This window comes from Amborella trichopoda, chromosome 6, assembly GCF_054954075.1.
Source record: "Amborella trichopoda isolate Santa Cruz 75 chromosome 6, AtrichopodaSantaCruz75HAP2 v2.0, whole genome shotgun sequence".
Lineage (NCBI taxonomy): Eukaryota > Viridiplantae > Streptophyta > Magnoliopsida > Amborellales > Amborellaceae > Amborella > Amborella trichopoda.
The window spans coordinates 36022447-36049833 of record NC_142341.1 but is presented as its reverse complement, the minus strand read 5'-3'; the positions used below and the strand labels follow the sequence as shown (position 1 = coordinate 36049833).

General features: G+C 44.4%; 1 protein-coding gene across 2 annotated transcripts in view; it reads left to right on the top strand.

The window, feature by feature from the left end:
- Nucleotides 1–6610, top strand: part of LOC18435081 (ribonuclease H2 subunit B) — a 44329-nt gene extending 37719 nt beyond the window's left edge. For both annotated transcript variants that reach the window (XR_016057008.1, XM_011625405.3), the window contains 4 exons: nt 824–893; nt 5804–5879; nt 6032–6101; nt 6218–6610. Coding sequence is in view for 1 of the 2 variants with exons in the window: in XM_011625405.3 (XP_011623707.1) it covers nt 824–893; nt 5804–5879; nt 6032–6101; nt 6218–6340 (339 nt within the window). In the remaining variant the exon portion in view is untranslated. The remainder of the gene's footprint in view (nt 1–823; nt 894–5803; nt 5880–6031; nt 6102–6217) is intronic.
- The last annotated feature ends 20777 nt before the right edge of the window (nt 6611–27387 follow it).

Here is a 27387-nt window from a genome sequence, read left to right as displayed (position 1 = left end):
CATCACAATAGCGCAGAAGGGACAAAAGTTTGCAGAGAGAGAAAGTGAAGAACACCTCATTTTAGCACCCCCAATGAAACCACCACTCCTTATGAAGACTCTGGTGCTTCTTCCTTTCCGTCCACTAGATGGTGAATGAAATCCACCGACAACCTTGTCACTGCTACACAATTTCAAAATCTCTGCTATAGCAACCTCATTGCTGCTACACATAGTTTGAACCCATTTCTGTGATGGTGGTTTTCTTCAAAAAGCCAAAAGAAGCTACCCCAAACTAGAGAGAGAGTATATTGGCTGCTGGTTTTAAAGAAAGATAAAAGAGATCACCCAACATGAGAGAGAGAGGAATGGAATGGGTGCCGGGCTAGAGAGAGAAAGAGCTTCTTTAGGGCATATAGCTGCTACTTTAAGAATCCGTGGCGTTAAAATTTTAGGAAATAAAATAGTGAGATATTGGTTTTGGAGAATGAAAGAGCCTCTTTGATGGCAGCCTTGAAGATGAAAAGCGACCTTGGGTGTTCATCCTAGAAAGGTGCAGGAGAGAGAGAGAATAAGAAGGGTGGAGAGAGAGAGGAGCAGGGGGTGGAGAGAGTGTGAAAGGACAAAAAAGTGTTTTTTGAAAAGAAAGGGCAAAAAACTTTAATATACTGTGTTGTTGTGTATTGAAAATACAAGTGATCATTTCCCTTCATTTGTGTTTTTTGCAAAGGCAAATCGGCGGGTGGTGCAGCAATTTGTAGTTTATAAGGATGATTCCAAATGAGAATATTCTTGCCAATGAAATTGTTTGTCCAACTTAAATCTCCTCTTTTTTGTACTGCAGGTAAACAACTTAAAATTGGTGCTTCCAACATTGGACAAAAACTATGCTGTTCGTGATGAGAAAGATACTTGTAAGCCCTTTTATGTGTTAGCTTGTAACAAATTGTTTCACTGCTGGTATCTGGATATATTGTTCTTTAGTCTTTCCTTTGAGTTACATCTTGCTTTAACAATCGATCGTGTCTGATTAAAGCAAAATTTTATTGATATAATTAGAATACTTGAGATGTTCAATTGCTGGTTACTAAGTATAGATCAGTTATTTTGATTTTGCAAGAAACAAAGCTCTCTAGTCCCAATGTGTATGGGGCTCGGGACATTTGGGGAACTAATGCTGTTGGTTTTTGTGGTATTGATGCTAATGATGCATCGGGGGGTTATGGGTTCTCTGGGACCCGTTGGTTATGCTTGATTTTGAAATTATTACAAGGGACTGTTTTTTGCTTTTGGGTTTCAATGGTTCAAAGGTTGGTTTTTCTTGGGGTTTTTTGAATGTCTATGGGCCCACTCTTTATGCTCTTAAAGAAGGTTTTCTTAATGATCTAAACACTGTGATTCAGTCTTGTTCTTATCTTGGGTGGTTGGAGGGGACTTTAACCTCATACGGTGGCCGGATGAATGTTTAGTGGGTACACCTATTAACACTTCGATGAGAATGTCTAATAGTTTTATTCCATTTTGAATCCTCCTATTATTGGAATTAAATTTACGTGGTCTAATAATAGTATCACTAATCTATCTATCTCCAAACTAGATAGATTTTTGATATCAATGGAGTGGATGGAGGAATTTTCCTTAGCTTATGTCAAGGCTGTACCGATTTCAGAAGAGAAAGATGTAATTGACTTGATTAGAGGAACCTGGGTAAATACTGTTGTGGAGGGTACTATGGACTTTCAACTGCACATAAAGCTTTTGAGTATCAAATACAAGTTAATTACTTGGAAGAGAGATAATAACTTTGATATTAAAGCTAAAATTGATGGAGACCTATCTGAAATTGAGATGTTAGATCATAATACCCAATTGGCTGGTTTGCTTTCAGAACAATCAGTTGTGGATCGATGTCTGAAACTTAAAGAGTTGGAGGAATTGCATCGATCAGAGGAAATTTATGGGAAGCAAAGATCGAGATCAAAATGTAACACTAAATATTTTCATGCGATTGCCAATGCTAGAAGGAGACAAAATGATCTTTTTGGATTGTCTACCCTCGGGATTGACTTAGAAGATGATTCTACTCTAGAAGAGGCAGTTATTAGTCATGTTAAGAAGGCTTTCACCAAAACAGTTAGTTTACACCTTCTTTTACTAGAGTTCCATTTAAAGTTTTGTCGATGGAGATGAGGAATACTTTGGAGCGCGAGGTTTCTATGGAGGAGGTGTATAAGGCAGTGTTTGCACTTTTTGAGAGTACTAGGTCCTGATGGTTTCCCTTTAGCCTTATTCCATAAATTTTGGAATTTGATTAAAGGTGAACTTCTGGAGTTTTTTAGAAGTTTTTTGATTCGGGGGTATATTTTTAAAGGGGTGTATTCTACTTATGTGGCTCTAATTCCCAAGAAATCTGTGATTTTTGACTTGTCTGAAATTAGACCAATAAGTTTACTCACAAGCCTTTATAAAATTATTGCAAAAGTTTTGGCAGAAAGATTGAAAGTTGTTCTACCCCTCCTTATTTCTAGTACCCGATTTGCTTTTATCCAAGATCACCAAATTACAGACAGCGTACTTGTAGCACAAGAATGTATCCATTCTAGAGTTCTGATTAAGAAACCGGGTATTTTGATGAAGCTAGATATGGAAAAGGCCTATGACCGAGTAGAATGGAAAATTTTGTTAGAAATTATGAAAGTTATGGGATTCAAGGATAGGTGGAGGAATTGGATCTACAGATGCCTATCATCTGCTCATTTCTCGGTGTTATTTAAAGGCGGCCCGATTGGGTTTTTCAAGGCTTCTAGAGGTATTCGGTAAGGAGACCCTCTCTCTCCTTTCTTATTTACTATTTATGCTGAATGTTTCAGTTTGATGTTAAGCAGAGTGGAGAGAGTGGGTCATTTTAAAGCCTTCAAAATTGCGGATTCTGGTATTGTAATCTCTCATTTGCAATATGCAGATGCTACGCTAATTTTCCACGATGTTCATCCCATTCAAGTCAGCAATATTACTAGATTTTTGGAAATTTGTGAAGTCACACTTGGTTTTAACGTAAACTTTACCAAATCTTCTACGGCTCGCATTAATTGTGATGAGGAATTCATTGCTAATATGGCTGGCATGATGGGGTGTAAAATGGGCTCTTTTCCTATCACCTATCTTGGCCTACTCATTTTTGACTCAGGACTCTCCATTGCTGTCTGGGATAAAGTAATTTAAAGAGTCCAACTAAAACTGGACCTTTGGAAGCATAAGTATCTGTCATTGGGTGGAAGGGTGACTTTGTTGAGATCTTGTCTGGCCAATCTTCTGGTATATCAGATGTCTTTGATTAAAATGTCTGCCTCAATTGCAAAAAAGATTGAAAAAATGATGCGGGACTTCCTTTGGGGTTCAAATAATGAGATAAGAAACTTTCATTTACTTAGATGGGATAGAGTATGTACCCCAAAGAAAGAAGGCGGTTTGGGTATACGGAAGATTAAATTGGTTAATCAAGCTTTAATGTGTAAATGGTGGTGGCACAGTCTTCATTTAAAGGACCACCTGTGGTATCAAGTTCTAGTATCCAAGTATGGTGTGGATAGATTCAATGGATGGCTTGGGGGTGGTAGAGGCATGGATACATCACAGATTTGGAGGACAATTGTACACTGTAGGCTATTGATTTCAGATTATTTCAGCTGGAATTTAGGTTGTGGCAGTCAAATTTCTTTTTGGCATCACAAGTGGATTGGGGTGTATCCTTTAAAGTCAGCTTTCCCAGAACTGTTAGGGATTGTCTTGAGGCCTAATCTGAAAGTTAGTGAAGCTGTAAAAGGAAGGGGTCAAAATATTTCTTGGAATATTTTCTTGGCCTATAGACACTTGAACAGTGTACTACTTTCTCAATGGTGTGCATTAATGGAATTGCTAGATAAGATACATATTTTGCAGAATGCGGAAGATGAGATGGTTGGGGAGTTTGAGAGTGATGGTGTTTTCATTGTTAAATCATGTTACAATCTTCTCTTTCATGATCGATGGAGATGGTCGTGCCTTCATATTGCTCATGTCTGGAAATGGCCGATACCCCACAAAGTTCAAGTTTTTGTCTGGTTGGCTGTTATGAATAAGGTTTTGACAATTGATTACTTGATAAAAAGGGGAAAAATTCTGCCGAATGTGTGCTTATTATGTAAAGCTGATGGTGAATCCGGTGCGCATCTTTTTGTTCTTTTATGGTGAGATTGTGGTATTGACTGTATGATATTGTAGGTATTAATTTGGCTTCCCCAATCTGTGGGGGGGATAGTTTCTCAATTTACCCTCCCTCTGCCTAAGTTGGGTAAGATTATTTGGAGGATAGCTAAAAGAGTCATACTGTGGGAGATATGGAAAGAAAGAAATAGAAGAACCTTTGATGGGACTTTCATGCCCTTTGACATGATACTTTATTCTATTAAACTTTCAATTTGGTTGTGGCTATCAGTGTTAAAAGAGGGATGGGATGTCTCTAAGGTAGATGTTATGGCTAACCTACCTAATCTTTTTCGTCTTGGCTGTGTTAGAAGTAGACCGAGACATGTTTGGCATGCGCCTCCTGTTGGTAACATGAAACTCAATTTCGATTGTAGCTCTTTTGGTAACCCTGATTTAGCCGGAGTAGGAGGAGTTTCGCGTGACTGTTATGGAAACATCCTTTTTTCTTATGCTGGTCCGATAGGGTGTGCAACTGCTAACTATGCTGAACTTAGTGCACTACTTAATGGGTTGAAGATTTTTATTAATAGGAATTATGGTAACAATTGCTGGATTGAAGGAGACTCTCTGAATGTAATTAGATGGTGCAACAAGGAACAACGTGTCCCATGAGAATTGCGGCCCTTATGGTTGCAAATTATGGATTTGGTGCCCTCCATGTCGGTCTCTTTTCTTCATGTTTATCGTGAAGCAAACTCTGTGGCTGATGTTTTGGCAAAGGGTGGTGCTTCTTTACCTTCTTTTGTTATCTCTAATGATGCAATTTCCTTTAATTAGTATTCAATAAAAGTAGTAATATTTGTCAAAAGAAAAAAAAAAAAAACGAATACATGACATTTTTGTATAATCATGCTTTGGATTGAGATTATCTTGTTTTCGCCATGCTTCTACCATCATATTGTTGGTTCTTTCGATTGAAGTACGGAGTACCAAACCATAGCACCAACTATTTTCACAGTTTCCTACTTTATTTGTACTTTTATAAGAATAGAGCAGAAATCGGTAATAGTTGCTGTAGGTGGTGAGTAGCAATTGAGAGCAAGAGCATGGCATCACAATATAGGGCCTCGTGGAAACAATCTATATGTTGATCCTAATCGTGACAATTAACCTAAATCTGGAATTAATTTGTCTCAGAAAACAGTTTGTGCCTCCCAAACAATTACAGCATGACATGCCCGTGAGTGGTTAATAATTAGAAAGGAGTGTCCATTGAATGCAGACAATGGTATTACTTATCCAAGTGTTATCTACAAGTACAAAGCATTCTCAAGCCTCCCATGGTAACTAGATGAAAGAAGAGCAGATGGAGGATTTCAACTGGTCTATTTCCTTAGAAACCATTCTATTGCCGATAGTTTAGATAGGAAATAACTAATGTCATTTTGTCATACAGTTTCTCTTTTGGGGGCTAAAGTTTTGCCATATATTCATATCATGTTTCTTTGCTTTCCCTAGAGCAGAAGCAGTTCTCTAAGATATGGTTTCATGATTTTCCACACCTGGTCTACTGCCATTTGTGACACTTTTTCCATATTGATTTGGCTGCCTTGTTCTTACTTGATTTCTTGATGCATAGTGCGTGATGCTGTTTCATTATTGGGAGAATATCTAAGTGAGGAACCTTGGATAAGACTTTTATGCAGCCATTTAAGGTAAACCCTCATGCTCTGATTAGTGTCATAAGATATTTTATTGATTTGTTCGTTTGTCTTATTTTATGAGCAAGAAATATTGAGACTAAGATCATCAGTTAAGGCTTTTTTAAGCACAACATGACATTGGTGGTATCATCTGGTTTTTGCAGTATAAGTTTGGATTATGCTGTGAAATCGGATGTGATTGATATCCTTCCAATTGCTTCCGAAAGCACTCTGGTATCTCCCCTTTTGACAGTTTCATCTTCCCTTTCTCATACGCAAAGTACCTATTTGTATTTTCCTTTCTTATATATGCATATGGGCCCTTGTGTGTATTTCTTGCAACTTGTCAGGTGCAAGATGAAAAGGGAAGGACTAGAACAGGAACTGGGAGACAATCCAAGAAGAAGAAAACTGAGACAGGGTCACTAAATATTAAAGACATGTTTCGCAAGGCATCAAGATCAGGAAATTGAACAAAAGTTACTGCTTCCTGGTCTACAATTGAAATTTTTGTTTGATTATGTGAATAGCCTTCCCGTTTGGAGGCTGCAGCCTTGTCATGCTTTCCTTCTTGATCTGCTATGTCCAGTCTCTCTCTCTCTCTCTCTCGATATGTATGAAAAGAGATGGAATTAGATGTTACTGTAGGAATTAAAGAGATGGAATTGGACCATACAATTCATTTACATAAATTGATGTACATTAGAAACTCATGAGTACAATAATAACTGATTATTTTGCCCTATCTTTATGTTCAAAGACAAGCAAGTTTTATCAATTAATTATATTAGGTAATTCTGGCAAGACTGGTCCATAAATATAAACATTGACTGGCCCAGAAACTTAACCGCGACCCCAAGATTCTACAGCACCCGGATGATTTATGCAGGTAATCCAGGCCCTGTTTTGCTGAATTCTCAATTGTTTATGCCCCATAACCAAGCCTACCATAGAGAATGCTGATCAATGGAGTGAGTATAGGGAGCACTGAGCGGCAGGCTATCTATTGGAAACCTGTAGGAAGTAAGACCCAAAACATTAGACTGAATACCAAGGCCACACATATGGCGGCAGCCTTGCTGAGGATTTTGGAGGTTTGATGACAATGGTGATGGAGCCTTCTCCCTGCCAAAAAGGCAATGAAGGCCACAATGTTTAAACCAAGAAAGATGTTGAAGCAGTTAGGATGATGTCGAAAAATAGTAGCAGGCACAGGACCACTTTCTGTATCATCAAGCCGGACAGTCACGAATGACATGATAGCATTAAAAGGGAGTAGGGCAAAGGTTTTGTCGAACTTAAAGCTAGATATATGTTCTGGTGATGCCGTTTCTTGAGATCCATTGTTGAAGAGGTGAGGACTATGGTTTCTGGAAAATCGCAAGTGCAGTGGAAAGCACGAAATAAGTAGCCTCTATTTTCTTGTTGAGATCTTTTGTTGTAGAGAAAGAGGTTTGTGGAGAAATCCCGTACACAGAGGAAAGCACGAAATAAGTAGCCTCCTCTATTTGCTTGTTGAGATCTAGTACTGTAGAGAGAAAGAAGTCGATTTCTGGAGTGAGGTCTATTATTGTAGAGAGGAAGAAGTTGATTGGCAAAGTTCTGACGAGCAGTAGAGCTGAGTGAAAAGAAAATGCCCAATTCTGCGTATGATTGACATTGAAATGGCCAAGATTTCCTACATGGAGGGACATAATTAGACATGGTTACCAATAAATCCCCAATTATCACTCGAATAGGATTAATTTTGGTTGAGGACATACCTGTTTATAGCAAGTAATTTGAACATCAAAATTAACCCTGATCCTCTAGGCTCAGACTCGACATGGTCTGACTTGGACATCCCTGAGTGGGTGCCATGTGGATACAATAGAAAGTAAAAACTAAAATTTCAGGGAAGGGGGTTGATCCTGGTAGTAGCACCTCATATATCAGTTCTACTATATATCAGTTGCATATTGTGGTTTTTATTTCCACTGATACATTAAAAAGACCATTAACCACTTTTTTCCTTTAAAAAAAAAAAAATATTAAAGAATTGTGGAATGAGGTTCATCAAACCAGCCCACCTCCTAACCTTAAATCGACTCTGCATAAGTTCTCTAAGTTTTTATTACCCTTGAGATTTCAAAAAATTTGGCCAAAACAATATCATTTTTCGGCAAGCCCAGTCTATTACGAAAGTACTAAACAATGAAAGCATAAAATACCTTGAGCTCTAAAAAACTTTAAATTATTAAAATAACAAGCCTTGTACACTTTAGTCAGCGATATAACCAAAGAACAAAAGAGAGAAGGGAAAAAAAACATTTAAATGGGGCTGTAACCAAAGAACAAAAGAGAGAGAAGGGAAAAAAAAAACATTTAGAAGTGGCGTATTTCTCCAAGAGAAATTATGTCCAAGGAACCGGACTCAACTCAGCCAAGGTGAAATTATGTCTAAGGAACCGGACTCAACTCACCCTCGCCCTTCGCTGAGGCAAGTTACCTGGGTGAGTACTCATCACTCATCACCCAAAGTTCAAGAAGTTAAACGAAAAATAGAAAAAGTATGCATACATATACACACACAACACACGTATTGGTGCCTTGGTGGATGGAGATGGAACTTTTATTTTTGAACCCTTTAGTGAATCCCTTAAAAGAAGTGGTAAAGTTTTACGCTGGTTGCCTGCCTAACACAACCCTCTTTTATTTGGGCTTGGGATGGGCATGATTGACTTGGAATTAACCGTGACGGAGTTTAAAACAAATACATATATGTATATATATATTTTTTTCTTTTGTTGTAATATCATATTGGCTTGACGGTGAGGCTTCTCAACATAATGTTAGAGGGATTGAACTACTGCATCGTTATTATTTTATTTACAAAAAATTATTTTTAAAAATTTAAAATCTAACCATTAATAACAATACCAAATTACATGATAATAATTTTAAAAAATTATTTAGTTAAATAATTTTAAAAAATTATTTATTTAAAAAATTTACTTAATTAAGAATCTACCATTATAGAACCTTATAAAAGTTTTAGATAATCTTAGTTCGAAATTATTCATAACAGTTTAAGTAAATGTTTTAAAATGAGCAACAAGACAGTTTTCAACATGTTTGATTTTTTTTAATATAGATTTTTTGAAAAATCAGGTCTATCTATAAAGTTAGCCACAAAAAATTCATATTTTAGACTATTGTAAAGAAACTTATTTTCTTTTGTATATTTAAAAGAAAATAATCTATAAAAAATAGTTACATTCCATTGAAATAAAAAATAGATTTATACATTATTTATAATCTCATAGGTTGATTTACAAAGATTTATTTGTATTTAAAATGTAAAAATTATAGTTTAATTAATATAGCAATTTCAAATTACAAGATAATAATGTTAAAAGAGATTGATTGCTTAGAAGCAAGTTATTTAGTTAGAAATCTACCATTATAGCAGCTTCGAAAACTTGTAGATAATTTTAGTTGGAAATTTATTATTGGGAAAGCTTTCTTTATACGACTAGGTATAGGGAATTTATATATGTCACCCCTATCCCATCTATCTAGTCTGAATGGACAGTGGAGATGACCTCAGTCACAATTGCCACAAGTAAATACTAGTTTATTTTAAAGAAAAATTTTATATAAGCGTGATGCCCTAAACAATCAAATTAAGACGCACATAAAAAACTCACCAGAATAACTTGTTTCGATACCTAAAAATCTTCAAATCAATCATGTCGACCTCAATATGTATCGAATGAGAAAAAATACATTTGAAGTCCTCACACTCCCTTTACGTGCATCTTCATGCACGCCCTCCCTAACGGACCCGATTGTGTGCGCGCACCACCTTCATTGCTTCCCCAATGAGTCCATTCACTTAATTACCATCATCCATCGTTCTCCAGTGAGTTTCACCCATGCTCACAAAATGGCAAACCATTCGTCATCCATATTCATCCTCAGCTAGTGGGTCACCACTGTCCATCTTCCATTCATACATCATCAATCCTTCATAGGCAACCTCGTGCCATCTCCCCAAAGTGAGCCAAAACCACCACCATACTAACTCCATGGTCTCAACAGACTGCCATTTATTACCACCATGGTACAGTTGTATGACCTTAAACTATAGTGCACGTCCTGGTCGCATGTGTGGGGGAGTTTTTAAGGTCATGCCTCCTAGACCTGTGCAAACTAGTTTAACGTCATGCGGCCAAGACGTGCACTATGGTTTAAGGTCATATAGCTTGGACCATGGTTGTGCAGTTTAAAGTTAGGCGACTAGGACCATGCAGTTTAAGGTCATGGAACTAGACTTCTGCTATAGTTTAGGGTCATATAGTTTGGACCATGCAGTTTACGGTCGTGCACCTTAACTATTTAAGCGGCTTGCCATATAAGTAAAGCTCCTTGGGAAACAATAGCTTGGTGAGAAGCAGACTCACTAGGGATTAATAGGGTAAATATGACTTCACGAGGATAATGGGCAATGGTATGCATGTAACTCCACTGCGAATGGCATACCAGAGCACAGATGTAACCCCATTGGGGATTGGAGAGATAAGAATGACCTTAACTCCATTGGGGATTATGGGCTGCAATATGGATATGACTCCTATTGGGGATGAGGGACAATGGTTTGCATGCAGCTTCATTGGGAATTACAGTTGGGAGCACAGGTGTAACCCCATGAGGATGGTGGTAGAATACACCCGGTGGAGAGGTGTGTCCGTTTCATAGCTTAAAGTCGTGCGAATGGGTTACTTGTCGTGCCGTTCAACGTCTTGCTACAGGGACGTGGTTAAGTTTAAGGTCTTGTAGCTTGGACCGTGGCTATTCCGTTTAAAGTTATGCGGCGAGGACCATAGAGTTTGGACTCCGCTACAATTTAAGGTCATAGAGTTTGGACCATGGTGCTAAGCCTGTTAACGTCATGTGGTCAAAACGTGCACTACAGTTTAAGATCATACAACTAGACTATGGCTGTGCAGTTTAAAGTCATGCTGCTAGGACCGTGCAGTTTAAAGTCGTGCAACTAGACCATCACTATAGTTTAAGGCGACCATGGTGCTAAGCCTTTTAACGTCATGCGACCAGGACGTGCACTATAGTTTAAGGTCATACAGCTGGACCATGGTTGTGCAGTTTAAATTCATGCAGCTAGGACCATGCAGTTTAAGGTCGTATAACTAGACCTCCGCTACAGTTTAAGGTCATATAGTTTGGACCATGTAGTTTAGGGTCGTGCACCTAGACCATTTAAGTGGGCAAGGAATGCGACTCAATGGGGAACAGAGCCGTAACTGGAGACTTGACCACGTGGGGATGCAAATTGGTGGCCTGCTTGTGGGGATGACAGGTCACGATCTGGGGAAAGTGGAAAAAATCCACAGTCGGAAGCGCTATAACATGTGCATGGTGCTAGCATAGGAAATGTGAAGGACGAGGCACTAGACTTAGATAACGCGCACGATGTTAACATGAGTAAGGCACGCGGCGTTAAGCCTTTTGATGAAGTGCACAACGTTAGTCTCTTGTGAAGCGTGTGGTGATAAACCCTAAACCCTTAGCCCAAAACCCAAAACCCTAAACCCTAAACCCTAAACCCTAAACCCTAAACCCAAAACCCTAAACCTTAAACCCAAAACCCAAAACCCTAAACCCTAAAACGTAGACCCTAAACCCTAGACCCTAGACCCTAAACCCTAGAACCTAAACCCTAGACCCTAAACCCTAAACCCTAAACCCTATAGCTTCTGGCAAAGCGCACGACGATAGCTTTTGGTGAAGCGTGTGGTGATAAATTTTTGTAAAGCGCATGGTGATAGGTTTTTGTGAAGCGCGCGACGATAGCTTCTGGTGAAGTGCATGGCGATAACTTTTTGTGAAGCGCACGACAATGACTATAGATAATGCGCACGAAAATAAGGCATGGTGATAGTAATAGAAGGTAGTGGGTCCATGAAGCACATGCAGCAGCGACTCGCGTTGGGGCTGGACCTATTGCCATTTGAAGATGAGGATCATAGCGTCATTTCGATCTTTGGAAGGACAACTTGTGTAACTCTCGTCTATAAAAGGGTAAAAGCCCATTTTACTGTTTCACTTTTGGGTAAAACAGTGTGAAGATTTTAGAGCGAGAGAACTTCCATCGAGAGACTTCCGGCAAGAGCTTTAGGCCAAAATAGTTTACAGGCATTCAAGAGCTTTCCAGTGAACTTCAGCAAGTCGTGAGCCTTCACATCGTGCTTGCAGACATCTTCAGTGAGTGCCAAGGCTTCTTGAGCAGGGGATATGGAGCTTTTAAGTAGAAGAAGGGAGCCTGATGGAGTTGAAGGCATCGCAAAGGAGCTTCAGCAAGTTACAGGGGACTGTCTCGGGCACCCTCGATGATTTTTCGATAGTTATGTGGTTGTCGATAGGTTACAGAGGGCTCAGAGGACGCTGACGATCTTCTAGCTATCGGAAGAGAAGAACGACGAGCATCAATGGGCTCACTAGAAACACAGTGACATTCTGGAGAGTTGTTGTGAACCATAGAAGTGCGAGGAGGAGAAACCGAGAGGTTACAAAGGGCTTTCGAGGAACTCCGGGTAGTTTTCCATTAGCTTCGGTCACCGATGGAAGAGAGGGAATAGACTGGGAAGGGTTTCCTGGTGAGTAGGAGTGAGTTCCAGGTGAGGAAAAGAAACACCGGTGAGAACTCGAGGCATCACAAACTTATAATGGTCGGGGAGGTGAAGGGCTGTGGGACAGTGAACGATCACCCTCCGCACGCATGGGGACCTGCTAAGCCGCGAGTGTTAGGCGGCGTGCCCAGATTTCGAGGTACGTGGCGTGCTGCAGACAGTGATAACCCCTTTAGTCGTGAGGCGACGACCGCCCTGCCTTCTACGCACAACGATAGCCTTTTTGGTCGTGAGACGGCGATAGCCCTGCCTTCTATGCACGCCGATGGCCTTTTTAGTTGTGAGACTAAAATAGCCCTGCCTTCTACGCATGGCGATAGCCTTTATAAGAGTTGCCGGCATTCAGCTGGTGATACGCCCTTGCAAACACAGTTGGCGCAACGCCTTAGCGTTTTGTAGAAACATTACGTAGCTGGCGATAACCTTGCCTGCTGCGCACGGTGATAATATTGCCCCTTAGTGACTTGCCCGAGACAGTTTTGTCCTAGCTTCATGGCCCAGTTTTCAGGCGCCAATTCAGATGTGAAGAACCTCCCACGTGTAGGGGAGCTGGGCACTAATGAATTCACTGGCGAAAGCTTGGCGAGGGGTGAGCCAATCTGGCTCACCGAGGCTTTGTGTGAACCAAGGTGGCCTTTGAGCGCCACCTTTGCTAGTAACCCTGTCCGCTTTGAGGCTAGAGAAGACATTGACGGGAATGTGAGAATAGAAGAAGGGGTAGGCCTCTTCCATTGTTTGCGTAGGAACATAGCCTCAAGCGAGGACTTGCAGACTGTAGACAAGAGGATGGTGAAGACCCCAGGCATGAGGTGGTCCTTTGCTAGTCTCCGGGTCCAAGGGGAGAACCAATATTTAAAAGGCTATTCCTCATGGACCATAAAAGTGCTGGGCCGCTACCGAGCCGTTCTAAAGCATGCTTCCTTACTGGCCGCCATTCAGCGCTTGGTGGGATACTATAACCGTTGCTCGAACATGGTCAAGGTATTGTTGGAAATGTGGAGCCATGTCAGTAACACATGGCTGCTTGGTCATGAGGAGGCAGGGATTTTGTTGTTAGATATGCACTTCCCCAGTGGGCTTCCACTCATTGGTGCTATGTACGACGAGTTCGTGCCCCCGAAAGTGGTCATTTTTGGAGGTGGACGGGTCAGGAAAGAAGACCCACCAGCTGGCCTTCAAGAGCAGTTTGGAATTTACCAGCTGCTTAGATATGAGTTCAAGCATAGATGCATCTCCTTCACCCAGTGGGTGACATTCTTTTGCGGAGACTGTATTGACGAAGTTAGTCCGGGCCTAGGAGAAAGGGGAGAGCACCCATGAAGGGAACCCCTCCAGAGTTTCAAAGCGGGAACGACCACATTTTTCTGGTAGCATACTTAACACTCTTCCTGTGAAAGTTCGCTCTCCCAAGAGGAGCTTACACCATTCATCCAGGCACGGTCTATGTGGCTTGCGACATGGAGAGGGGGCGAGAATACGGACTCGCATAGCCGGTCTTTTGCAGCATATACTGCGGCCTGGGAGCCATATCCAGGGGAAAAGTCTATCAGGGAGATGAAAGGGGAAATGACATAGTAGACGACGAAGCCTTCCCAGGGGATTTTAACAAGCCTTTTCCCATCCACTATGTGTATGGCTGGCTTGGGGCTTATTTCCCTAGCACCTATACTAGAACTAGGGTGTTGGAGGGAACAATGTGTCCATTCCTCTTAAAAATTGCTGAGCTAAAGGCGGTGTTCCATACTCCTGGCCATGGGCATAGCTTGTTCGACAATGACGACCTCCATATGAGCGGGGTCGCCTTCACGGTTAGAAGCCTTACAGACCACGTCTTTGCCGATGAATGAGGCAAGAACTTGGACGGTGCTCCCACTACTCATAGGGAGCTCATGTTCATGTTGAGCATCAGGGGTGGAGTTCTACCTTACCGCACCATCCAAAGTTTGAAACTCGAGGGGAAATTTCCCTCATAGATTTGTTTGGCAGCACGGGCTTGATCGAGGTTGCCCTTTCTCGATGTTCTTTGAGAAGTGCCACAGCAAAGCCAACCATAAGAAGAATGATAGACTGGGGACTCCTCGTGAGACATGGCTCGCGAGGTATGTTTGCATAGCTTGGGCCACATGTCTGGCGTTCACAGAGATTAACAAGTATGTGCTGCCTCACTTTGGTAGAACGGTGCGAGAGACAGGGGCCTATGAATGCTGGTGGCAGATCATCAGTAAGGGGTATTGAGAAGCCAGCCACCCCTGGAAAGGGGAGAACTGCTACTGGCGCCAGGACACGCGGCAGAAGAAGATGGCGAGCATCCCTCCTTTAGGCGAGGTTTTCAACCTGGACTTGCGTTGGGGCAAACGTTGGGAAGCCTCGACAAATTGTTGTGGACAAGTCTCTGCCACGGTTTCTTAATATGGAGAGGATGATAAAGAGCATTTTTGATAACCTCTCTGCTATCTTCAAATGGAAGGAGGGCCTTACGGTTCTTGGTTACGAGGAGCGCCCAATCCAGGATCTAAACGAGTTGATAGGAAGCGGCCCACACAGTAGACTTGCCGTAAGCTCTTCTTGAGGGGGTGCTCCTGATACTGCTGCACCTTCTTAGGCGAAAGGGAAAAAGAGGAAGCGGGCTGCTCCGGTTGTTCCGTGCGCACCAGCTCGTCGGGCTCCGAACCGTAAGGGGCACCAACGTTCAGTGGTTCGGGGGTCCGAAGATGGCTCTTCGACGGCTGCTTCCTCCTATGTGTCTTCGGTGGTCTCTGATTCACCCTCCGCTCTTGAGGATTCATGTTTTCTTTCATCTGAGCCCTCTTCAGAGACTCGGGCCGGTGCCTCTGATCCCACTGCACCAGTCGACATTGCTTCAAACCAGGAAGTGACATTCGTGGCTGAGAGGGAGGGCCCAGTCTCGATGGAGATCAATGGGGATGATGAGGTAGGCCTTGATGAGGCAATCAAGGCGGAGAAAGCCTCTGACGACCAAGAGGTTGCTGCTCCTACCCCCAGTAGAGGTTGTGGTCATAGAGGAGGCTGGCGCCTTAGGGACTGAAGAGGGGCTACCTGAGCAGCAAGAAGTTGCTACTTCAGGTGATGTAGCTGTAGAAGAGGTCGAAGATCCAGGACATCTTCAAGGGTACCTCGAGGGCTTAGAGGCAGTATCCCTGGCTGTCGAAGAGGCAGGCCCTGCGGAAGAGCCTGTAGCTGAAGTAGCTGCCCTAGAGGATAAGGGTGAAGAAGGAGAGGGAAGAGGTGTTGAAACTATCGAGACGAAGATGGCGGTTCAAGAAGAGAGGTAGCAAGGAGAAGGAGTCAGCCTTGAAAGGGCTGAGGCTACTTTAGAGAATATTGCGACTTCTCCATATAACAAGGGGCAAGGAGAAGAGGTTGGCCTTGAAGGGACCAAACCTGCTAATGGTGATGCTGAAAGGTCAAGTGAGGAGGCTACTACTGTGAGGGCCGAACAGGTTGAGACTAGGGCCACAAATGATGAGAGCTTGGGCTTCGTAGTCCCTCGAGAGGAGCCAACAGCTCAGATGGCCATCATTCCTTCGAGCCCCGCCATTGAGACTGATGCTCCTTCCATTGCAACAGCCCCAACAACATTTCCTAGGCCTAGCTTGAGTGGGATGCTTAACATAATCATGGACATGCTTCGTTTGAGCGTGCAGAGGCTGAAGGGTCTGCCTCTTACTGAAGTTAACATTGCAATCCAACAATTAAGGCAGGTCGCCCTTGCAGGGGGTGCATCAGAGGTCCTTCCTTATTTTGATGATGTCGCAAATGAGCTTGAGGGGTGGAGAATAAGGGCCTTGCATGAAGAAACAACTGCACAGTGGCTGGAGAGCTCGCAGTTGCCCCATTTGGAGACCTCACTCATGTGCCATCACGAACAAGTAGAAACCCAATTGCAGCAAAAGGACGCCGCAATCTCTCAAAGGTCAGACCTTGCTCGTCACCACAAGGTGATGATCTTGTGGGCGAAGATATTACAGTTGACGCAAAAGCTTGACAATTTGGAGAAGGAAACTGAGGCTTGGGAGGCAAAGGACCAGGTGCTTGCCGATAATATTTTTTCCCTCGTGTACTCCTTGGAAGAAGGGACCTCCTTGATGGAGCATGAGGCTGGGTTGATGACAGAGTTGAAGGGACACATCAAGCAGGTTAGGGCATCAGTCGCAATATATACGGGGAAGATCAATGAATTGATTGATGGATTTTGATAGTGTCATCTTATTTTCTTTTCTTTTTCCCATATTTTGATACTTGTAATATCCCCATGCTTTATGAATAAAATTATTTCTTTTGCTTCAGTGTGATGCGTGGCTCTTTTATTCTTCCTTCTCTTTCTGTTTTATTGCTTCTACCCTAGAGTGTAAGACGAAAAAGAATAGCCCACTCCTTGCTTTGTCTTTTGACAACTTGCTGTGGCTGCAATAACCTTGAATTGGGGAGTAGTTGCTTCCTCACCCCTTAGTGTTTGATTTGACAGGGGTTCATAATCCATGGTTCTCATGATTTGGTAAGCCTGTTTGCTATAAATACTCCAATCTGGGGGAGCCTTGGCTTCGATTTGAGGTTCATTGCTTTTGAGTTCGTCATAGGTCTTAGTCTCAGGGACAAACTCCTTTAAGTGCTTTGAAGCAACGCGCATAACCTCCAACTGAATCTAGAGGCTGCGAACCCCACTTCTTAGCTCTGCCATGGGGTCTTGTTCCTGAGAGCCGGAGGGCTGACCCTTGTCTGCCTGTACTTCTCCGAGAGCATCTGAGAAGTGTAAGACCTTCTTTTGGCTACTGGCGATCTCCTTGTTCAAGGAGGATGGGATTTTGAAGTACCTTCCTTGGTGGTTGGTATGCTAATTCTGCTTCTAGGAGAGCAAAGGGGACATGCATGACTTTTTACTGGTCAGGTATGTACTCGACGTTGGAAGGTTTACCTTTAGGGCTTCCTCAGCCTCAGGAGTTACTTCTAGCTTTGTCATTTTGCTCTGGCGGATTAGAAGCAGAGGTAGAGGGGAACACTTCATCTTCGAGGGATGACACCACGACCTCAGAGATGTGGCACGATATACTTGGGTAAATAGGAGTCAAGGGGAGGATCTTGCCATGTCTTTCCTCCTCTTTAAACATGTCTGTAATCATTTTCCCAAGGTCTTCGACACCATCATGAGATATGGGTCCTGTCTCTCTCGCAGGCTTCCAATCATCATCCTTTGGCCTTTCTGGTGCTGGAAGATCTGTGAAGTAGTACTTGGTGTCGACATAGTGAGTCTCAACTACAGGGAACGGTCTCTTATCATCATAGACCATGTGTTGTCCCCCATCTCGACTGTATTTGAAGCATTGGTGGAGCGTGGAAGGAACCACCCCCTGATCATGAAGCCAAGGGCGATCGAGCAGGACATTGTAAGACGTATCGACGTCGATTATGTGGAATTGAGTGTAAGCATTCAGGTCATTGATCTTGAGGCAAAGGCGCACCGTGTCAGCTGGCTTCTCTCCTGACTGGTTGAACCCCTGCACTGTAATGTGGGTAGAAGTGAGGTCCTTAGATCCTAATCCCAATCGGGTGAGGATCCTTCTTGGGATCAGATTGACTGCCGACCCTCCATCTAGCATAATCTAGTTGATAGGGCAAGCATGTAATTCACCAGTCATGAAGAGGGGTCGATTGCAAAATTTTCCTCTTAATTGCAAGTTGTCTTTGGAAAAGGTGAATTCCAAGCACCCACTCAGGATGGCGGGGTCCACCTCAATGGGCTCCACTTTAGTTTCGTACACCTCCGAGTTAGAAAGGGCTTGAACTAGGGCCATGTGGTAATCTCTAGACAACAAGAGGGCATCATAGATACTTAAAAGGGCTGAGAGCTTCCTCAAATGCCCAACTACATCATATTTCACCTTGTCCTCATCAACCTTTTGTGCTCCTGATCCTGTCATTGGTTTATATGGTAGGGTAGGTTTGGGAGTAGGTTTTGGTTGAGTTTTTGCTTATGACACTGGCTGAGTTTGCTGTTCAGCCAGTGCGGCCTGGGCTGATGGGGAAGTAATAGGGATTTGTATTAAGGATGTGGAAGTTTGAGGTTGAGGCTTGGGGAAAAGTGAAGGATCAGAAAACTTGAGGACCTTGAGCTTTTGAGGTGTGGGCTGTAACTTCTTCCCTGATCTTAGGCTCATTTGTCCCTTGCTGGGTGATACTTCCGAGATCTGCACCATATGGGAGACCTCCTTGGAAAAGGCACTTGAAGATGGCTCGGACTTAGCTTGGGCTGCCAGGGCATCGGCGACAGTCAAGAATCCAGCTGCCTGGACCAGCATCTTTCTTAGGAGTTTCCAACGTGACCTGTTGATGTTGGTGCCTTCAAGCTCTTTGTTTAGAGTGTCAAAGTCTGGGCACTGTCGAGTTGTACCTGCAAAAGAGATAGAAGAAAAGGGAGGAGAAGAAGAAGAAGTGGAGTTAGAATGCTCTGGGCATCTTTTCATGTCGTCACCAGAATTGGACATGTGCAGGGGGTATTTTAGGTCTTGCCTCGTCACTGACCATTGGGGAGTGCTTTTAGCATCGCCACCCATATTGGACAAATCCGAATAGTTGATGGCTAAGGGACGTCTATCTGATTGGACAAAGGGATAAGGCGAGCTACATATGGGATGAAATCTTGTAAGGTCGGCAGCGAAGGAAGGGACTTGAGAAATTCTTCCTCGACTGGTGGCTAAGGGTTATGGTTCCTTTGGTGAGCTGACCTGGGTGCTCGTCTCCTTTTGGATCCCATGGGAGGTGTTTGGTTTGTCCTATCGGGCTGATGAGTAGCCCTAGCTTGGCGGACTGCCTCACGCTTCAGGGATTTGAGCCTACTTCACCCATGGTAAACTTCCCATGCGTGAGAAGTTGAGGGCTCTGAAGGGTCAATGGTACACTCATAGGGGGCCTCTAATGAGATTTCCTCTTGAACGGGGGTGATGGCTTGGAAGCGTTTTGGGAGAACGATGAAAACAATGTGGCCTTCCTGTACTTTCTTTGCGACTATAGCTTTGAACCCCGAGTATTCCCTCAACTCGTGGCCATATACCTGATGATATGGGAACTAGAGATTTTTTGTACGCTGGGCAAGACGCCTAGGTTGCCTAGCAAGCTTGGGAGTGACGAGACTTTGTTGGAGCATCGCCTCAAAGTAGGCCTGCAGAGGGTCTTTCTCAGAACTTTCCTAGGCTTGTGTCAGGAGGTTCCTTTGCGTTGGTGGTGCAGGGACTTGAGGGTATCCTTCTGGGTTACCATGACCTTCTTGGTACTACTGCATCTTCTTTGCCAAGAGCTCGTGGAAACCAGTGCATTTGCTCAAGTCATGGCCTCATATTAGATGATACAAACACGAGGTTTTCAGTTCCTGGAAGCAGGGACTTGGGATGCCTTGTCGGCTTCAGCGTGATGAGACCTTCTTCGAGCATTACAGAGAATATTGCACAGAGGATGGTAGGTGCCTCGTCATCCTCTTGGATTGTTACTATGTGGGAAGCCTTAGTTGTCCCGAATGCTTTCTTTAGCTCTTCGAGTTTTATCTGACCCTTGTTAATAAGGGCTTCAATAATGTCCTTGAGCATATAACAGTCTTGAGTGGGGTGGCCTACTCTCCTATGATAAGCGTAATATCTATCGTGTTTTTCCTGTCCAGCTTGTACTGGGGATTTGACCTTCGGCAGCTGGATCATGTTTTGCTCTAGTAGTAACCGAAGCAGCGCATGAACCCACTCCTTCTCGAAGGGGTACACCTTGTTCTGGTGCTGGATCCAGTAGACACTTCGATTTATATTTTTAGGAGGCGGGACCTTGTTATAGGACAGCCCTTTGGAGAGGTCCAAGGTTTGAGGGATTTCTTAGTGTCAGTCACGGTGACAGCCGCAATGATCACCCCTTTTTGCTTGTTGCCCGATTGTTGGAGCGATAATTTCCATTGCCCCAATCGTTTCTCGAGCTAGAGGGCTGCTGACGAGATCCACCATGGTGCTTGGATAGACCTTCTACACGAACTGCCTTAGAGATGAGCTCTAAGGAACTGGGGTTGGCGAGTCGTACGGGGTTCAGCATGCCCCGATTGGACTTGAGTCTTATATGCTGATCATGTAAGGGCCAGTTCTTGAAGGTCTTGAGACTGTGATTTCTTGGCAGCTCAATCTTTTCCTGCGACGGTAATCACCGAGCAATATTCGTGGACTTCCTGCTCAGGTTCTGGAATTCGAAGAGGGAAGCGGGGATTGTGAGGCAGGAGGTCATCGAGAGTGGTGACCTCAACTACCTTAGGGGCCTCTCTAGTCATGATCTGCATGCCTCTCTTCTACTTGATCTTGAGGCTGTAATAAGCCCCACTCCATAATTGAGCCTGAGATTTGGACTGCCCCATCTTTCTTAAACATGCGAGGGCTATGTTCATCAGCTAGAGCAGAGAGTGAGGTCCAAGGATAGAGGGCAATCTGGGTTGTTGCCTTGGAGACTGTAGGCTTCTATATGCCATCAGGTGTTTGCTACGAGTTCTCTTGTGAGGTTCGAGTGCATAACTGATCTGAGGTGGATGATTCAAGATGGTAGTCTTAAGGAAAACCTTTGAGTACCAGGTCTCGAGGTGTTTGGCTAGGAAAGGGAGGGTGACAGAAGTAGGAACCAGCTTGCGACTCCACTTGAATTGGGATCGGGGAGGAACCTGTGAAGATGGTGCGTGTGCACCTTCGGAGGCTGCCCTCCGGATGACTTGGGGGTTAGCCCGGGCTCGGTCAGTTGGTTTGACCTTAGGAGGCCGAGACCTACGAGCTTGTGTTTGTGAAAGATTGGGTGGTAGCCTATCTCTCACAAGGTGAAACTGTGTGTACTGAGAGGGAGGGCTAAGTGGTCGACCCCTGTGTGCTCGAGCTAACGTATAATTGGCGCTACCCCGAGCTGTGGAATGCAGATGCATGACGCGTGTAGGGCTCAACCTGAGAAGGCCTAGCCTTGGACGTGAGCTCAAGGCGGCATGAAGGTTTCCTCGAGGTGTGGCTTGAATGGACGGACCACGAGCCTTTAGGTGTGTGCGAGAGGGGGAGGCCCCATGACCTCCACCTTGGTGTGTTAAGCGTCTATGCATAGAGGTTCTGTGTGATGGAGTATGGGGGGTGGCCTTGCGGCGATCCTCGGGAGCGATGACAACCTGCTTGCCTTTCGTAAAAGCAGACAGGGCAGCCTTTCGGTGTACCGTAGTAATGGGACTGACAAGGGACTTGCCAATAGCAGGGTGCGTGCTGTGGGTGGTAGCAAACGTGCTATTAATGCGAAGGGCCTGAGTGGAGGGTCCACCTGGACTAGAAAGTGGGGAGTTAGAAACTTTCAAGTCCTTTCTCGCACCAACCTAGGAAAGAACCAAAGAGTCGGACTGTGAGTCCTGACTCAAGAGGAGTGTAGGGAACTAGACTTGAGAAGCTCGCTTCCTCGGGACGGTCACGAGTGTGGGGATGAGAAAATCCCCAACTCGGATGAATGGGTTGAATAACCCAGATGCCATGTGATGAGTGCAGAAAATAAAAGGTGATGTCGATCAAGCAAGAGCGAAACGACAGAGGGGTAATAAGTCCCTAATGGAGTCGCCCAGCTGGTTGGATGCCTCGATCTCGCCTCCTCGGATTTAGGTGATTGGGTGACACATGTCTCGGGTGCGGAAGACTCGGGACCTGAGACTGCTCTCTCAAGAACCTTGTTTACAGAATAAGGGTAGGTGCTCAACTGGTGAGAGAGGAATTTTAAATCATGAGGTGGGGACTGACCTCACCTGGGTCCGTGACTTACTCGGGCGGAGTAGCGTGGCCGCCCTCGTAGATCGTGATGGAAAGCGCCCCAGCTGCTTCAGCTGGTTCGGAACCGCCTCCTTAGACCTACAATCTCCTTGTTTTCTACATAGCACTGACATGGGTAATTTGCAAGACAAGTGGGTTGAAGGTCCCGCCCTTGTCTTAGGACGATGCACATTCATAGAGAAGATGAAAAGTTAAGATGATGAAAAAGAGGGTGCGAATAAGGGGAGAAAAGAGAAGAGGTCTTGACAAGGGGACGAGCCTAGCCTGATAGCGGGACCAGTACAGTGACTGACTCGAAATGGTAGCAAGACAGGCACAACAACTCAGACCGACGCGACGAAAATATTACTTGAAACTGAGGCTGATATGACTGTCCTAATCTGGTGTGGCAATAAGACGGGTATGTACTCAGGATCAGCACAACGACAATACTACTCGATAGCTAGACTGCTATGACAGTGCTAGACTGAGTCTATTCTTCAATTAAGCGAGAAGAGAAAAAAAGAGAAGAAAGGGAAGACATGAGATGGCAAAGGAGGAAGGTCCCGGCGGCGTTAGGCATCGCCGTCCACAATCGTGGAGTAACAACGTTGTGGCCCCTGGACAACGCTAGACATTGCTGCTCGCGGCAAAAGGGCGTGCAGTGAACTGTAGATGGCAATAGCCATCGCTGTTGGCAACACGAGAAGGCAGCATGACCCTTCGTGGGCGGCAATAGGAATCGCCCTCTGCGATAGGCACAGAGAGCACAAAAGAAGCCATCGGGCGGTGATAGGCATTGGCGCGACCCTTCGTGGGCGGCGATAGCCATCGCCGTCTACAAGAGACGTGAAGCACGGGTGAGAGCCCCGCGGGCGGCAATAAGCATCACCGTATGCGATGGGCATGAGGCAGGGCGAGACCCCCGTAGGTAGCGATAGGCATTGCCGTGTGTGATAGGCACAAGGCAGGGTGAGACCCCCGCGGGCGGGGATAGGCATTGCCGTCTGCGATAGACACAAGGCAAGGCAAGACCCTCGTGGGCGACGATAGGCATTGGTGTCTTTGCTTGCACAAGGCGCTGAAGACACCCCTGCTGACGGCATGAGCAGTGCCGTCTGTGACCCGTGAAAAACAAAGAAAGATGATTTGCGATCAGCGATGCACATCGCCACGCGTGACACCAATCCTGGAGTCAAAATAGGAACCCGACCAGTTGCTTGAGCATGGCCTGGCTCACTGTATACTCTTTCAGATGGTGTTATGCACAATGACGACTAACACCTTGCGTGAACTTCGCTGAGAGATAGAGACGAGGAAGAGAGAGGCTCGCGCATGGTGCTGCCATCGTCATGCACAACCTGTGAAGCCACAGGAAAGGAAAGAAAGAAAGAGGCATGCACGACACTGCCACTGCCGTGCATGGCGTATGAGAAAGACTCAGACTAGGAAGAAGAAAGAGAAAGAAGAGAGAAAAGAAGAGGAAAAGAAAAGGAAAACTCAAGAGAAAGAAGAAAGGATGAGAGAGAAACTACCTTGAGAGTAGGAGGGGTACCGCTCCAAACTTTCTCTCTCCTCTCTCTCTCTCCAAGACGTGCTCAAGAAATTTCAATATAGGCTTTAATTTTATTAATCCAGAATTCTCCTCCTTGTACAATGAGAGATAACATGTATTTATAGACTAGGGCCAAAACATTGGTGGAAGACCCAAAACTAACCCTACTTGATGATAATTAAGATTTATTTGAATTAAATAATAATAAAAAAAGGGTACAAATGATTGATTTGCCCATGCCTAACAATTCGAAAAAGTTTCAAAACAGTCAATGCTTAGAATTGAGGACATTCTTGATTCTTCTCGGACGATCTGTTGACGATCTGGCATTCGAATGTACAAAAGATGATTGCCATTGCGTAGGGCTTGATGCTACGATCATTTTGATATTAATTTTAAGCCATGAATCACACTTTAAAGGCATGATCACATAACTTTAAATTCACATAGATCTTGAAAACTTTTGATTGATAATGTGTCTTCATGTCGATGTTTTTCTGTGATTTCTTCGTTAAATTGCATTGAGCATGTCACCACGATCACGTTGCAGCAAACGAGACGCGATTTGGTGCCCGAACGAAGTTTTGGCCACTTGGTCTTTTGGCTGGAATCTGAATTCAGATGGCCGAAATTTTCAGTCACTTCAACTTGATTTTGTGCAAATCCAACCGTTCATCACGCGCGGGATTCAAACCAGTGATAGACATGGACCTTACGCACGTGTTGCAATTGGTCTCACATTGATCGGGTCCGTGTGCACTGTGATTTGGCCGCTCGATTGGGTGGATGTCCTGCTGATTTTGTGCAACTTGCGGCTACGAATTGCAAACTTCTCTCTAGCTGTTCTCCTGGCTCGATCATCGTCACGGGATGTGCCACGTATCAAAAAGCTCGTCTTGACGAGCCGAACACGCTCCAACTTTGAGCACGATCTGATCTTGGACGAGTGAGATATGAGCGTCACAAGTCACTATTCGTGACTGTCCCTTTAATAGAGATTAGTTGCAGGGTGGCCGCACGGGGATAGTGTGCGACCGCTCCTGTTTTGGTCTTTTTTCCTATAACCTTCATAGAGTATCCGTTTAAGTTGAAATTTGACCCTTAGGGTTTACAACTGTATCAGATCCAATGGAGGAGGTCCCACTGCCGTTTGATCCTCTGAAAGTAGGGTTCTAGTTATAGGGGTACCTTTTAGGGTGCAAGAGGTTGATTTTGTTGAAACGTTTTTGCAGTTTGTACTGCCTTATGAAGATCTTGGCCAGTTCTGTGGTCATTTTGAGACTGTCAAAATTTCCACATTTCCACCTTTTCTCGCCTCCCTAGTGGAGTTGCCAAGCTGATCGGATGCCTTGATCTCGCCTCCTCGGATCTAAGTGATCGGGTGACTCATGTCTCGAGTTCGAAAGACCAAGGAACCTTGTTTACAGAACAAGGGCAAGTGCCCAACTGGTGAGAAAGGAATTTTAAAACGTGAGATGGAGACCAACCTCACTTGAGTCCGTGACTTACTCAGGCTGACTCGCGTGGGCTGCCCCGTAGTTGCTTCAGCGGGTTAGGAACCGCCTCCCTTAACTTGCAATCTCCTTGTTTTCCGCACAACATTGACATGGTTAATTTGCAAGACAAGTGGGCCGAAGGACCCACCCTTGTCTTAGGACGATGCACATTCATAGAGAAGATGAAAGTTTAAGATGATGAAAAAGAGGGTGCGAATAAGGGGAGAAAAGAGAAGAGGACTTGACAAGGGGATGAGCCTAGCCTGATAGCTGGACCAGTACAGTGACCGACTCGGAGTGGTAGCAAGACGGGCACGGTAACCCAGACCGGCGCGACAATAATATTACTCGAAATCAAGGCCGATATGATTGTCTTAATTTGGTGTGGTAGCAAGACGAGCATGGTACTTAGGACCAGCACGATGGTAATACTACTTGACAGCCAGACCGCTATGACAGTGCTAGATTGAGTCTATCCTTCAGTCAAGTGAGAAGGGAAGCAAAGAGAAGAAAAGGGAAGGAAGGGAAGACACGAGACGACAAAGGGGGAAGGTCCCGACGGAGTAACAATGACGTGGTCCCTGGATGGCGCTAGACACTGCTACTCGCGGCAAAAGGGCGAACAGTGAACTGCAGATGGTGTTAGCCATCACTGTCAGTAACACGAGAAGGCAGCATGAACCTTCGCGGGCGGCGATAGGCATCGCCATTTGTGATAGGCATCGCCGTTTGTGATAGGCACAAAGCGTAAAAAATAAGCTTGTAGGAGGCGATAGGCATTGCTGCGACTCTTCATGGGCGGTGATAGCCATCGCTATCTACAAGAGATGTGAAGCACGGGAGAGACCCCCATGGGCGGTAGCGATAAGCATCGCCGTCTGCAATGGGCACGAGGCAGGGCGAAACCTCCTCGGGCGGTGATAGTCATCGCCGTCTGCAATAGGCACAATGCAAGGCGAGACCCTCACGGCAACGATAGGCATCGCCGTCTGTGCTTGCGCAAGATGCCGACGACAGGCCTGCAGATGGAGATGACCAGCACCGTCTATGACCCATGGAAAAAAAGAAAGATGGTTCGTGGTTGGCGATGCACATCGCCATGCATGACACCAATCCTGGAGTCAAAACAGGAACCCGATCTGCTGCTTGAGCACAACCTGGCTCACTATATACTCCTTCAGACTATGTTACACACAACGACGACTAACGCCATGCACGAACATCGTCGAGAAATAGAGACGAATGAAGAGAGGGAGAGAGAAACTCGCGCATGGCGCTGTCATCATCATGCACGACCTGCAAAGGCATAGGAAAGGAAAGAAAGAAAGAGGCATGAACGACACTGCCACTGCCATGCATGACCTCTAAGAAAGACTCTGACTACGAAGAAGAAAGAGAAAGAGAGGGAGAGAAGAAGAGGAAAAGAAAAGGAAAACCCAAGAGATAGAAGAAAGGATGAGAGAGAAACTACCTTGAGAGAAGGAGGGGTACCGCTGCTCAAGAAATCTCAATGCAAGCTTTAATTTTATTAATTCAAAATTGCCTCCTTATACAATGAGAGATAACATGTATTTTTAGATTAGAGCCAAGACGTGGGTGGATGACCCAAAACTAACCCTAATTGATGATAATTAAGGTTTATTTGAATTAAAGAAAATAAGAAAATAGGGTGCAAAATAGCTGATTTGCCCCTTCCTAACAATTAGAGAAATTTCATAACAGTCACTGTTGAGAACTAGGGATGTTCTTGATTCTTCTCGGACGATCCGTTGACTATCCGGCATCCGAATGAACAAAATGTGATTGCCATTGCATAGGGATTGATGCTACGATCATTTTGATATTAATTTTAAGCCATGAATCACACTTTAAAGGCATGATTACATAACTTGAAATTCACATAGATCTTGAAAACTTTTGATTGATAGTGCACCTTCATGTCGATGTTTTTCCGTGATATATTCGATGAATTGCATTGAGCATTTCACC